This window comes from Numida meleagris, chromosome 4 (genome assembly GCF_002078875.1).
Source record: "Numida meleagris isolate 19003 breed g44 Domestic line chromosome 4, NumMel1.0, whole genome shotgun sequence".
NCBI classification, from domain to species: Eukaryota; Metazoa; Chordata; class Aves; order Galliformes; family Numididae; genus Numida; species Numida meleagris.
In genome coordinates this window covers 72912692-72927004 of record NC_034412.1, presented here as the reverse complement: position 1 = coordinate 72927004, position 14313 = coordinate 72912692, and the positions used below count along the sequence as shown (strand labels likewise).

The window sequence follows — 14313 nt, the reverse complement described above, 5'->3', positions numbered from 1 at the left end:
TTAACTGTGCGATGATCAGATTTGTGCTATTGATGGCTCTTTTAGTACAGCTTCTGAAAACCACCTCTGAGGGTACAGTCAAAAGAGATTACAAATGCAATATTTTTCATAATCTCTAGATGAATGGATTTGTAAACTATGCAAGATGGTGTGATCAAGTGGTTTTATTGGAAGCATAAATAATGAGATCTGTGTCCTGCTTCCAGCCCTGTTTACTAATATATTTGAGTAAATGAAGAATCACCAAAGCAAGTCTGCCTGAAATCTTAATTTTTTTTTCATTCTATTAGGTGTTGTAGGTGACGTAGGATGTCTCAAATTTGTCCTCAGTTCTGATGAAAAATGTTTTCCAAAAGAAAGACCACCTCTCTAGGATTTTTCTGTACATTGGAGCAAATATGCAGGCATTTTTAAAGGCCTAACAGCTCTCCAAATAAAAGTATCTATACATCTCTCATGCTGTATTTATTAGCTTTATTATATTCTCAGTGGTAATCAAGAAACAAAAAGACTTTACACATTTATTTTATTCAAATTAATTCAAATAATATTTTCACCATTTTTTCATGATTTTCTTTGATCACAAAATATCTTTGGGACACACCTTTGCAGTCCTATAAAAAAAAAGAAACCAACCCTCAATTTCCATTTTGTAGCTAATAAACTACTCTACAAGAGCATTACCTGAATAAATCTTCCTAAAGAAATACTTCTGACAATTGTCTAGTCAGATGTTTTTTCAAATAGGAGGACAAAGAAATTCACAGATTGTATCCTAAGAATTTCTTCATTGACACCAGTTAGTACCATTTGAAATAAAAATGACTACTGGCCTAACTGTCTCATTACATGCTCTCCAAAAAAAATAAATCAAACACCTTTAAAATAAGCTGTTTTTTACTTATTAGGGGGATGACTGTGGATCAATTATAATTATTTCTTCACTTGAGACTGCTAATTCTGTTCTTAATATAATAATTGCTGCTGCTTCTTGATACAGAGTGTACATTCAACCAGCTTGCAGAAAATTACTAAAATGGAGAAAAAATCCTAGATCTTAGATAGTTAAATCTAAATTGGCACAAGACCTCACTCAGATTGATTTTCAAAAGGTCTGAGCCAGACAGTGTCGCCTTCCACTGTCTGCCTTTGAATCCAAGGAACAGCAATTATCTCTAAAACACTAGGATGAGCCAAAAGAGTATAGCAACTTCCTTAACTAAAATGCTTTTTAAAAAATACAAAGATGCTAAATGACATTTTTTTTTTTTTTTTTAAGTTTTAAAATACACAGTTATCATGCAAGTATAAGCAGCTAGCATGCAGCATCTCCCAAAGATTTCTCAGTGTTACCTGGGAGCCCCCTGCTGGGACTTTGCCTAGAGGAATCAAGCAGGGAGAAGAGTTTTGTTTTGAAGGTGTGACACAGACGTTTCAGTAATATTTAATTACTCTACATACGGTATGCTATCATCCTTGAAGTCAATGAATTCCTAACTGCTCAGAAGCAAATCACTAAGTAAAAGAAAAATAAATAATTTTCCTCTGCACAACAAATGCATTTGCTTGGTATTAGTGAAATACTTTAAATGTTTAAAAATAGTCCTACTTCTGGGAAATGTGTGAAGATTGAATTGGACAGCCTGCATGCTGAATAGAAAGGATGCAAACCTGTAGATGGCCTGTGTGGATGTTACTGTGCATGCCATGAACAGAGCTGGGTTTATTCAGTTTGATTAACAAAAATGAAAACAACAACAACAACAAAACACTGGAAGAACATTTTTAGGACTGAAGAAAAAGCAAAATGCCATAATGAATCTTCATCTTTTAAAGTAGTCTTTAGCAGAAGAAGTAGTAGAAAAGTAGTCTTTTTATTACACCACCCAATTTAACTGCAATAAACAGACAAGCTTTCAGGAATGTTACCAGGCACACAGGCTTCTCTTCAGGACAAATAGAAGCAACAGCTTTCAGGTTAATTGCAAGACAATTGCTCTGAACTCACAGATCCACTGGTACATTACTTCCAAGAAAAACTCATATAAAAGATCCAACCAATACTGCAACCACTACCTCCTGGGTGTCAACAAGAATTGCAGTGCAGAGCACTGTGCACTTAAAACTACTTGGGACAGTACACACCAGCTTTCCCAGAAATATTTTATATCAATATCACCTCACTCTTCTGGTTATGAACAGTGCAGTCATAAAGGTTAGCTTCCATATTCCTCTTCGAGGATGTTTTGTAGGTCTCCATGTATGCTGAAGATTGAGATCTCAGTGGTGGAATGGCCGTTTCATTCAAAGTGTTTTCTCAATGGCAATGAGAGTTTCTATATTTTATGAGCAATTAGATGCTGGTTGTTTGATATGTATATAAGCCTTCATTCACCAGTGATCTTTTATTCAATTTCTAATTCCTTCCTCCATTATTTCTTGATGGCAAAATGTCAGGCTTATTTTTAAGATGTCAGTGAAAATATCAAAGCACTTTCTTGAAAAAAATTCAAAAGCCTGCATATACACAAGATTATGAGTAAAGCTGCCTGGACACAGCACGGCATTGTCCGTGAATTTTCACTGATGTGGGGAATAACTCAATCTTCTGCCATACTCAATCACCTGTAGAAATTTTTTTATCAGCATTTAAGTATCATTTGCAAAACTGAATGTCTATTAGCATGCTTAAAGAAAAAGTTCTGGCCTAGGCAAAAGGAGTTAAATGACCAAAAGGGAAAAACTTATCATAATTTTTTTCTACTACTATCAAGCACACACTTATTTGGTGAAAATGCAATAAGAAGTAAAATTTAGCTGTAAATATTCCACCTTCCCATGCAGTCCTAAATTATACCCTGGCAAAATATCTCAAACTAGTAGAAGCTTCAACATATAAAACATCAAATTGCTAAACCAGTTTCCAGATCTCTCTCCTGGAAAGGTTCCCAGTTCTCTCCCTCAACCATTCTGTGAAACCTCAGGGTAATGGGTTTAGAATTTGAGTACAATGTAACAGCTCCTTCTAATGAAAAGTTTGCAGCCCATTATAGAAGGCAAGAAGCAGCAAGAAAAAGGTGATTCTTGGAGAAAAAAAGAAAAAAAAACTAAGCCAGATGGAAAGGAAATTGTTCTCTATAAATTACATATTCCATTTTCATCTTAATCTGCTGGGGGTAGGTAGGAAAGGGATTTGTTTGCTTACTTCTGAGAAAAGCCATCCTGTTCTTTAGAACAACAGAGTTTGTGATGCCACTGAGCAGCCATCAAGGCTGTAGGTTATTAGAGCGCCTTTTCTTTAAGCTTAACAGAACACTGAGTCTTAGCAATAACCGGTGATTCAGCTACTAAACATGAGAATAATAGCCGAAACATGTACAGGATGGAAAGCTGAAAGATCCAAATTTCAAAGCAATACAGCTTGACATAATGTCTTTGATATTTTCCTGTATTTTCAATAGCCATCTGTATTAAAGAAGGCCCATGTGACTTATTACATCTTCCTCATTAGAATATTCCAGAGAAGAACTGCTGAACCATGAAATCCAAAAGAAAATACAGTACAGTAGGTGAGCAGAATATCTCACTTGGTATTTCTCTTTTGTCTCAGAAGAGCAAACATGTAAAATCATCCAGACACCTCCTGGGGTTCAAGCAGCCATGCAACACAGCCAGGCTGTGACAGAACAACACAGAGTGAGAGTTAAGCATCATAGCCCACCTGATTTTATCTGAAAAATTCTCCTTAATGGGTCATACAGCTCAAATAGAAAATGATAACATATGTATTCAGCTTCTATCTTAATTTCATACCTTTGCATAATGATAAAGTACATCTCTCATCTAAGCATTATCATCAGTTGCAAACACAGAAGAAAAAATTATGAAAGCTTGTTCTATCTCACGTAGTTGGGTATTTTTGTAAGGGAGGTCTTATGGTATTTTTTATTATATAATTATTTTTACTGTTGGAATAACCAAATTCCTATTGAAAAAGAGGCCATTTGGGCAGAGAAAAGGATTGCAAAGGCCACAGCTGAATTACTGAAAAACATTGACATTGCTGCTTATTCTGTCTTCATGAACATTATATGAATAAAGGCAGTGTAGCATGCATTTTATAAAGTCTACCATAGCGTGCTTTTAAGGCTAAATAAAGAATAAGTGGGCATGACAAAAGATAATGACTGTGAGGAATTATATGTCAACTATTTTTTTCATCAAGAACAGATATGTTGCAAGGAAATAACTAAATTCTGAAGAGTCCAGGTCTGCAGAATATTAAATTTTACTTGAGGCAGGATTAAAGAAGGTTACAAGAAGGCCTGAAGGTCAACAGCAGAGCCTGAACTAGGAAATTCTCAGAAGTACACGAATAACGTCTGTTGTGATGAAAAAGACATGAGGATTTCAGTTTTGTAGTCATTCAGCCCCAGGATTCAGATCATAAAACACGTTCATTTTGTTGCTTTCATCAAGGCTTTGATTCTTAGCTGGAAGAACCAAAAGCTAATACATCCTTATATTCATATAACATACAGCTTGCTCATGTTTCATGGATGCATGAAATCTTGATGAATATATTCATACCACCATTTGGAACATAGCTAGTCTTCATGATTTTACTGAAAAATCAAGAAGGCAAACACCTTAAGTGCAGCTCTAAAGTCATAGTATCATAGACTCATGGACTCATAGAATAATAGAATGGCCTGGGTTGAAAAGGACCTCAAAGATCACCGAGTTTCAACCCCCCTGCTGAGTGCAGGATCACCAACCACTAGACCAGGCTGCCCAGAGCCACATCCAGCCTTGCCTTGAATGCCTCCAGGGATGGGGCACCCGCAACCTCCTTGGGCAACCTGTTCCAGTGTGTTACCACCCTTTGAGTCAAAATGAATGTGCAAAGAAGTCTAAGAAGATTCTAGTCATACTTACTGGATTTCAGATGCAAATTGGCATCATTTTAATTACAGCCTTCCTGCCCTTTAAAATGCTGTGTCATAAAGTATCCATAGTTCATCATGAAGCGTGGAGTGGAAAACCTGAACTCTTAAGTACTCAGTGGTATCCTTTACTCTCCTACTTGAACAAGTCCATATGCCCACCTCTTTGGAAAAGGTTCTCGTTTTAAACAAGTCAGAACAGACAACACAGAGAACCAGGCAGTCTTTTTCTGAAACTATTAAAAACAACGTGCACAGTTGAAAAAAGGGGGAAATGCAAACAGATAAAATAAGATCTACTGAGATTCCACGGGGAAAACTTTTATGTGAGTATGTTATCTACAGGATATAAAACACTTCATATTATGAGTCATGTAGTTAGCTCCTGAAACAAAAGAGTTTATTATACCTAGCCTGTGTTCTTTCTTTACGAGAGATGTTTGATTTCCAGAGCAGCAGAGACAGATTTTGTGCATTCAAGATAACTACAAGTTAACTACGTTATGGCCTTCTGGATCACTGATGAATAAAAGAGGTTAAGAGTAAAATAAATTAAATTTTTATTTTAGCTGAAGTCTAAAAGCAAATAAAATGGGACAAAGCTTCAGCACTGGAGTAAGTTGTTCTTCTTCTCCCGGTCCTGCACTAAAATTTGAATTTAAATATACGTGTATTTTTGTAAAACTCTGTAAAACAGCTACTATTACTGAAAGACAAAAAGAGTAAACACTTCTCCCCATACACACAACACATTCAAATGTGCAATATCTACCCCCTATCAGTTCGAAGTTATTAATATCTCTACCTTGAAATATCTCCTCATTGAAAAACAATATCTCACTGGCACAAAGCTGATTGTCTTTTCAACATGACCCACTCATGAGAAATCTGCATATGACTCATCAGTGCTGGCAGTCAGGAGAAGTTAATGCTTTAAGTACACCCAAGCTACTCACTCACTGGGGCTTATTAACCTACTCCATCTTACTAAAGTCCAGCCAAAGACCTGGGTGAAAAGGACAAACTCAAATTATACACACAGATGAGTTCACAGAAGTACAAATATATTCTTCTCCTAACCCATGCTGTGCTGGTTTAAAATGGCCACTCCTAGTTCACGCCAAGTTACACATCACCTCCTCTCTGCTTGGGACTACAGATCTTGTACAAATGCTAACTGAAGCTGCTTTGGTGAACTCTTCCTCACCTATTTCATCCACTACAAGCTAGTTATCATCTTACTCACATTAACTACTAATTAACAAAAAGAGACTCACAGAGGCTATTCAAGGTGTTTCTTCAGTTGCCTTACACTGATTCAAAATTACAGAATAAGTCTTGGGCCAAGTGCAATGAAAATAATTCATTTCTTCTCCAATTTATCTCATCTTCTAATTAAGATCCATTGACAGGCTTGATTATCAATCAGTTTTCCATACAAAAGTCACATCAACTTTCCTTTAAGTCAGGGTCCTGAAAGAAAGCAATATAATTTCTTTGTTCATGATTTACACTGCCAGGGAGGTCAATATTTTGGCAAAAGCAAAGATCTTCTCATTAATCTCCTAGTGCAAGATTTTTATTTTACTTTTAATTCTGCAATGAAATTAGTCACCGCACATGGTAGATTAGCTGCTGCAGCTCAGCTTCTTCAGGTGCACTTCAGTTTCCTCTGAACATATGAGTCAAGACATAATTACTCTGCCAGCATCACTGACTGGAATTATTAGTTTTCACATTCTGCTACTCATCTGGGACAAATGGGGTGCACTTACAATCTAGTCAGGATAGAGGAGAGGAAGCGTGGGAGAACCTGGGAAATTCATAAGTGAAGGAGACTGAGAAGAACTTCTGAAATTGGTCACAATGTTAAGAATCACTTCAGTGATCTGGAAAGGCTTAACAGTTTAAGCTCTGCTCTATGAGTGGTAAAAGCATATTTTGATTAGGTTCTGCAGTCATTTACAAGCATGAATCAGCACAATGTCATATTTAAGGAGCCATTTATTGTTGCTATTGCAATTTCTCCTAGTTGATACATGTTGGTAATAGATTTTATAGGTGATCCCTTTATAAAGTGTGGTTATAAAACTTAACCACAAATTCTAGTAGAAAACTCCTTGCCTTTGCATTAGAGTTCCTCCTGCCCCTCACCTTTCATCTGTTTTCTCTACTGGACCTAACAGAAAATGCTATCTCCTGATTCTGTTGCATTCTCCTGGGAGTAGGGACTAGGTTCAAACAATGCTGGACAAAGATGTCCTAAAACTCTCACATCAAATTCCTTTGCACTTGAGTAATTACTGAATTTTGCTTCCTCCTAGCTTAAAAAGAAGCAGGGTTCATCGGTGTCAGGACAACCCATATGAAATTTGCTACTCATACTAACTGCTTAATAGTCAGAGGACACTCTATGTTCAAAATCATTCTGTAGAGATTTAGAACCATTTATTTTATTAAAACTATAGTGAAAACTATTTATCTAGCTTTACTTTCCTCTTGGACCTTCTCTAATGCTAAGCACTTCCCATCTGTCTCTCTCTTTTTGTCCTGCAACATACTTGTGCTGTCAAACTGACCTACTTCTTGCAGTAAATTTCAGCTCCAATTCTCAGGCAATTTTTATTGAAGTATCTTGTTTGTCTTGGTATAGTTATAGTTCTCTTAGGATTTATATTATGAGTTTTATTTTCATAGGTTTGTGGCTGCACTGTAAAATTCCTCACTGGACTGAAATTTGGATTACAAGCACCAGAAAGGTCTTTTTGCTAATATTTAAAAAGTTACATTACGGCATTTTAATGATTTTTTTATATTTCTATATCTTTATAAGCAAGTAATTCATCTTCACTGTAAGCTGCGTTATTTCTGGTATACTCTGTTGAAGAGGAAAAGATCTTACATTACCTATTCATAGTGTGTATTTGGTGTAAGGCTTTGATTTTAGAAGCTTCTAACTCCAGTCAAAGAAAAATTCTTTCTTTCAGATTATTTCTCTTCCCCTCTTCCTCCATGTTAGAGCTCTCTCTTCCTCACTGCCTCCTACCCACCTCTGACCTGGGGCTGCAGGCTCTCCTCTTGTCAGCAAGTGGTCAGCAAGCCTATTTGTCATTTTGGGTAATCTCCTCACTCCATCCTTGCTTTGTGATAGTACTACACAACTGTTCTCTGGAGCAGAGTTCTAGCAGTCTCTGAGACTATTCAGGAAAGATTTGTTTCTTGAAATGGCATAGCCATGATTAATTTACTGACTGAAGGGAAAAAGAAGTGCGATAAGAAGTAGACACTGTGGCAGCCTAAGCAGGCAGCTAGATAGACTTTATGGAAAAGAACATACATGAACAGAAAGATTAATAGGGACAGCAATGCTTTATTATTTGCTTTTTGCGTTAATAGTTCAAGCCAAGTTGTTGATTGATTTGGCACCTTGCAGATTAATTTTTCACACCTATCTTTTGCCTGGAAACAGACATTTTCATTTATGCCTCAGTGATAACTAAACTTTCCTCCTCCACATTTGCCAAGTATATTAACTCTTAGGAATGCTACTGGGTACATGGATGGACAACAAGCTCAGAATGAGTCTTACAGGTCCATCACTGCACTGCAGCACTAGACAGCAGTACTATAGTAGTTAATTCTTCTTCTGATTCCTTTCAGTAGTACCTTTTGTTTTACCACTTCAGTTATTTTCTTCTTAAAAACCAATATTTCAGCCCTTGAAAGGCATTGCAAAATTTGATCATTTAACCTTTTCTGGTTGCAGCTATACTAGTTCAAGATATTGACCTCCCCAATTGCACCTTACATTGATGCTTGAGGTTACCTTACTGCTGAGTCACTTGCATTTCATTTGAGATTCAATGTGGGCAACTAACAAGGCAGCCTGGAAGGAAAGAAACATGGTGACAGGAAAGGAGGAAGCAACAGCATCAGAAGGTAGTGGTAACCTTGTCCAGAGCACACCGTCTTTCTCTGCCACCAGTTGCTCCATGTCATCACTATCCACAAGCAGTGGAAGAGATAACTTCTGGAGACATATGTAGTTACTGCATTGAAAACAAGTCATTTCAAGATAGGTCAGAAGCTGGCTGCTCTGTGGGTTGACTGATAACTATAGTGCTAATGGCTGGCTGGGCAGCTCCGCCTAAAGAAAATCAGTGAAATTCTAATGAAGCCTTGTGAGAAAGCTTTGATCTTTAGCTGCAGTAAATATACCCTTGCTTAAGACAAAATATAAACAGCAGGTTTACTTACCCACATATATATCTGTATGTGTACATGTATGTAAAACTACACACCTTTTCTGGAAAGGCACACCACAGCATTTCCAAGAGAGATTTAAACTATTTTTAAAGTTTTATTTTTCAATTTAAAAAAAAACAACAACACAAGGATGGAGGAGAGGCAAATCAAGCAAACTCTTACTAGTTCAGGATATCACTTAAACCCAGCAGAGAGTAAACATTTTTTCTTGGTCTCATATTTGTAAAACATAAGTAAAACTGTACCCAATATGATAAAACTTTCTGAACTCTTCTCACACTGGATCCTAGTCACAGCTGCTTACAGTTTTAGCTCTCTGAGATGAATATTTCTCTGTTCTTCCTCAAGATGCTTTTTATCTTTCATTCTTAAGAGACTGTACTGTTTCTGTGAGCAAAGATTAAAAGGAAATGTATTTTGCACTTGCTAACCTAAATCCATACAAATGCTCTCCTTATAAACTTGAGCATTATCTCAAACTATATAGTCTGCAGCACTGACCTAGCAGTTAACAGCTTGTCTCCCTGGAGTCATAGAGTCACAGATATATTTCCTACTGCTTTTGTGAGAAAAAAAAATAAAAAGCAAAATTATAATCATTTCCCAATCTAGAAAAAAAAAAGTGTTAATTATCTAATCTCTAAAACAAAGTACCTAAATCTTTTACTAAATCTAGCTCAGGAGCCAATTATCCCATTTTCTCTCAACTTCTAGTGAGATCTTTGAAGACACTGGCTCATCCTAAACTTACTAACAAATGTAAATTCTTTTTTAATAGAATTTGATCAGACAAGCAATACACAGATTGATGAACACAGCCTGTCCAAGTGCACACTATATTATATAGCACGCATAACACCGACCCATAGCTAATGCTCAGGTACACCTCCTGTAAATGGGTTCCTCCTGTAGGTGGGTTCCTCCTAGCGCTTGAAATTGGGCATGCTTTCAGGGTCAGAGCTGACATTTTCTCCCTGGCACAAGCACTCAGCCACTAATCCCTTGGGCTTTGCTTTGAAATTTCCAGTAGGCACGACAACATTGTACACAGCATGGATAGAGAAGAAAAAAAATATGTATTTAAATGCACAGTGCCTTCTTCTACCCCTTCAATAACTCTGCCTACAAGACATTCCATTAGATCTCTAATATAAAGAAAAAATAGGGCAATTACACCATGGATATGGGACTGGATTCTGATGTCAGAAAGTTGCTATAGGATTATGTTCCCTGATATTACTGAAGTCACATTAACACAGAAGCAATGCGTTACCTAGGATATGGAAAGCTAATTCCAGTGTGTACTACAAGCCCTGGCTCTGCAGTGGTTAAGAGAAGCATGGATACTTTTTATTTTACTTGAAAATTTCAGTTTGTCTTTTTTTTTTCCTTCTCCTTAAAAGAGTTCACCCCAGTTCATATCCTCATATATATTTATAATTTATTCTCTGTTGACTGTGAGAAAAAGAACAAACATTAAAATTTGATAGCTTTTCTCCAACTGGGAAGAAACATCTCACAACAGAATTTGCATTGTTTAGCTCTGATCATCTCCACATTTAGTTGTTCTTGCTGTCTTAAATATTGCTTCTCTTTCTTCTCTGAGAGTTGAGGAATAGCTTTTTGGCAGTATTTTGATGAAGTGTTCTAAGTACTGAAACATAACTCCACTTCGTGCCCTCATTCTGAACTTACTTTAAATGTTCGCTGCTGATGTATCCAAAAATATTAAGCTTTAGCACTTGTTACTACAAGATTTAATGCCCTGCAGGGAAACCTCTGTCAGTATTACACAAGGAGGCCTGTTTTGCAAATACTGGACAGCAATGCTTTTCTCTCATAAAGTTTTATTTTAGTCCAGAATAACCTGATTATAAGTAAGAATATGGTATTCATAGAGTCACCCAAAGAAATAAAAGCTAAGCAGTGGATCTGATAGTTCGAAATACAAGAAAATTTTTTGAAAAAAATTAGTTGTTTGCTTTTCGTAAATATTTTTTCTCTTGCCTGTTAGATATTCAGATTTCACTCTATCCCAGGGTATCTGAATATGGCCATGAATGAAGCTAAGCAACATAATACGTCCAGAAAACTGCTTACCTTCTTTGTTTAACTCCATTTTATCATTTGTCTTCAGAATAATCAAAAGAATGTAAAGAAAGCAGGGTAGAAAACAATGTACAAACAGAATAGATTAGCCTCAACACTGAGAGAGTACCTAAATTAAAACACAGTTAATAAAACAGAAATCCTGGAAGAACCGCACCCTACTTTGAGATATAAATAACCTGTTTCAAGTACAGGATTAGTCCTCCCCTTTCACTTTTATTGTGCCTCATGGCATTCTATCATCACCACAAATACTCGTGCCCAGGGATTTTCAAGATTAAACCCCTTGAATACAAATTTATTGTAGCTTTGTCCTATCTTAAGACTATTGCACCCCCCTTTTTGACATTAGATTCTTGTATATTACATGAAGCTATTGTCAAGAAAACCCAAGGTTCTATACAAAAATTAAGCGCCTCCATCTTTAAGAGTCACCGCACTGAGTTGGCAGGTTGGTGCCTCCTTCCATTTTGGGTGAACTGAACCTCCAGTAACTACAATCTACATTTTCCCATTCACATGAGCACTAGGTTCAAGTTCTGATGAACCCCTGGGAGGGTGCTCTTCATCATCCCTTGTGCCCAGGACACTGTACCATGTTCAAAGCTGCAGGTCTACAGAGAAAATGGGAACTTCCAGATTTCCGCATCTTGAAAGTCACCCTCCCCTACCTGCCTGACAGCGTTCCCCTGTTGACCTTCCCACCTAGCACTGCGTGGCTATCATCTCTGCAAACTTCAGCTAAAGCATTCTTCATCTAGAACCAGCTGCTCGCTGCAGCACCAGAGAGCTAAGGAGTGGAAGAGTCATGAGAGGGAGAGCTTCTCCCCATTGTTTACTACTGAACAATTACCTTGTGTCAACAAAAAATTCTTGATATTATTAAGAATGACAAATTGCTACTGCTTGTGTAGAATATTCAAAACTGCAGAAGACAGGAGTACAGACATGCTAGCCATTAAGAAACAGCTGGCCACTGTAACCCTGTGATCTAGGAAACACTATGTCCACTTCTGTACACAAATAAATCTGCCTGATCAAAGTGAACTAAATTACCTTAAAGGTTGATTTGTTAATTGGGAACAAAACATTGCTCTATGAAACCTTAATTAAGAAGCATTTAACAGTGACTAATGTCAGTTACGTATGATCTTCAGCATTATTAAGTAGGATTCTGATAAATCATTACTGCATGGCTTTTTCAGTGTCTCTCAGTAAGATATATTTGTACAAGGCTAAACTAAATGAAGTCCTACCTCTGCTAAGTTTTCAGCAAACGCCATTAAGAAACATGCAAATCAATTCAATGAGCAATACTTGAGACAAAAATCAATCTCAGTGGAAAAGCAGAAATATCATACTGCACACAGTATTAAGCAGTAATTTCATGGGCTGGTTTCTCTGTCACAGCACTTGCTAGACAGTCCTTATACACAGGAAGATAGATGGATTGTGAAGAATTAGGAAATTTGAAGCGTGTGAAAATAAAGAGATGTATGGCTTTTTTTCCCCTTTTTATTCTATCAGTTCTGTGACAGCACAAATTATCATTCCAGTGCAGCATGTAAGTGTGCTTGTCTTCCAACACATCAAAACTAAAATCTCCGGATGTGTTGTGGTGTTAATTACCATGTAACAGAACCACATCCAGATACAGAAAAGAGGAATCTTTCTCAGGAAGGAATTTTTCAAGAGAAGGAGAGGGAGGCCAGTTAAATTTTAAGCCAAGTTTGCCCATTCAAACTTCAGAAGTTTTATAAGCACATAAGAGCCCTTCAATCACATAAAAGACAAACCTGCAACTGCAAACACTAGCTCACTTCTGTGAGTTTGAAAGCACCACTGTAAGTGACTTTCTTAAGTAACCACCAGATAACGTACATCCTGTAAGTTTTTGATTGCATAATACAATTCTGAGAGGCAATATTCAATTACTAATAGACTGATTATGAAACCATAAAAATAATGATTCAGATATTACTAGTACTTCCACAGCATGGAAAATGCACGTGCATATCATACAAATTTTAAAAATCACTACATGACAACAAAATGAAAAATGGAGCTATGGCAATACCAGATGTAAACAAAAACGTATGCACACCAATTTGAAGATGTTTGAACTGAGAACATTAAAAATGAAACATCCAAAGAGATACCTCAAGAAATGTCCCTTAAAACACTCAACACTTTTTCTTGCAAAGCTTTCTGCCAAAATCCTACTCTATGATACTTAGTGTATCCTTTTAAGCTTTATACTGTATTCAGTGTATTGTGCTGTATAAATTATTTAAGCATGCTTCACAAGCTATTTTGTACATCAGCAATCCTTGTGCATCACCATTCATTACTTAAACAAACAAACAAAAAAATCCACTACAGAAAGATTTACCTTCCCAAACAAATCAAATGTTGTTTCAAAACTGATTTTTTTAACCCTCCTCTTACACGATCACAACAACAGCTGCTTGCATGATGAATCTACGCAGATATCCTCTGGATGAACAAAACTGCACACAAGAAATTGAAAGTTGTAAGTTACTGGAGGGAGGCCATTTATTATTTGGTCCAATTTATTCTGAGCTGCAGCCTCTGAAATAAAACTACAGAGGTTTCTATCAGTTGAATATACATGCGTATTTATGTACATAGATCTGAACCTACCTCCTTGAGAAATGCACACTCACAGTCTAGCACTGAGCACTGATTAGGCAAGATGGGCTCTCAGGCCAATGTTTATATCACTTTATAACTTCTAGTTGATAGTATCAATAAGGTGCCTTATTCAAAGCTCTGAAATGGGCACATACTTTCAAAACTACTCTTCATAATCAAGTACTACATTTTTTGTAAGAGCATAATCAATATCAGCACTTAATATAATCAGTAAAGTTGCTTCTTTTAGTCTAGATTTTAAATTGTTTGGTAAGGAACTTGAAATGTTTCCCCAGGAGTTATTTCCCTTTGCTGCTTTTCCCAGAATGTCATCTTA

General features: G+C 36.7%; 1 protein-coding gene across 1 annotated transcript in view; it reads left to right on the top strand.

Moving 5' to 3' along the window:
* Positions 1 to 14313, top strand: part of GABRB1 (gamma-aminobutyric acid type A receptor beta1 subunit) — a 96307-nt gene that overhangs the window by 59286 nt on the left and 22708 nt on the right. The window contains 1 exon segment of the mRNA XM_021397137.1: positions 13772 to 13854. Coding sequence (XP_021252812.1) covers positions 13772 to 13854 — 83 coding nt within the window.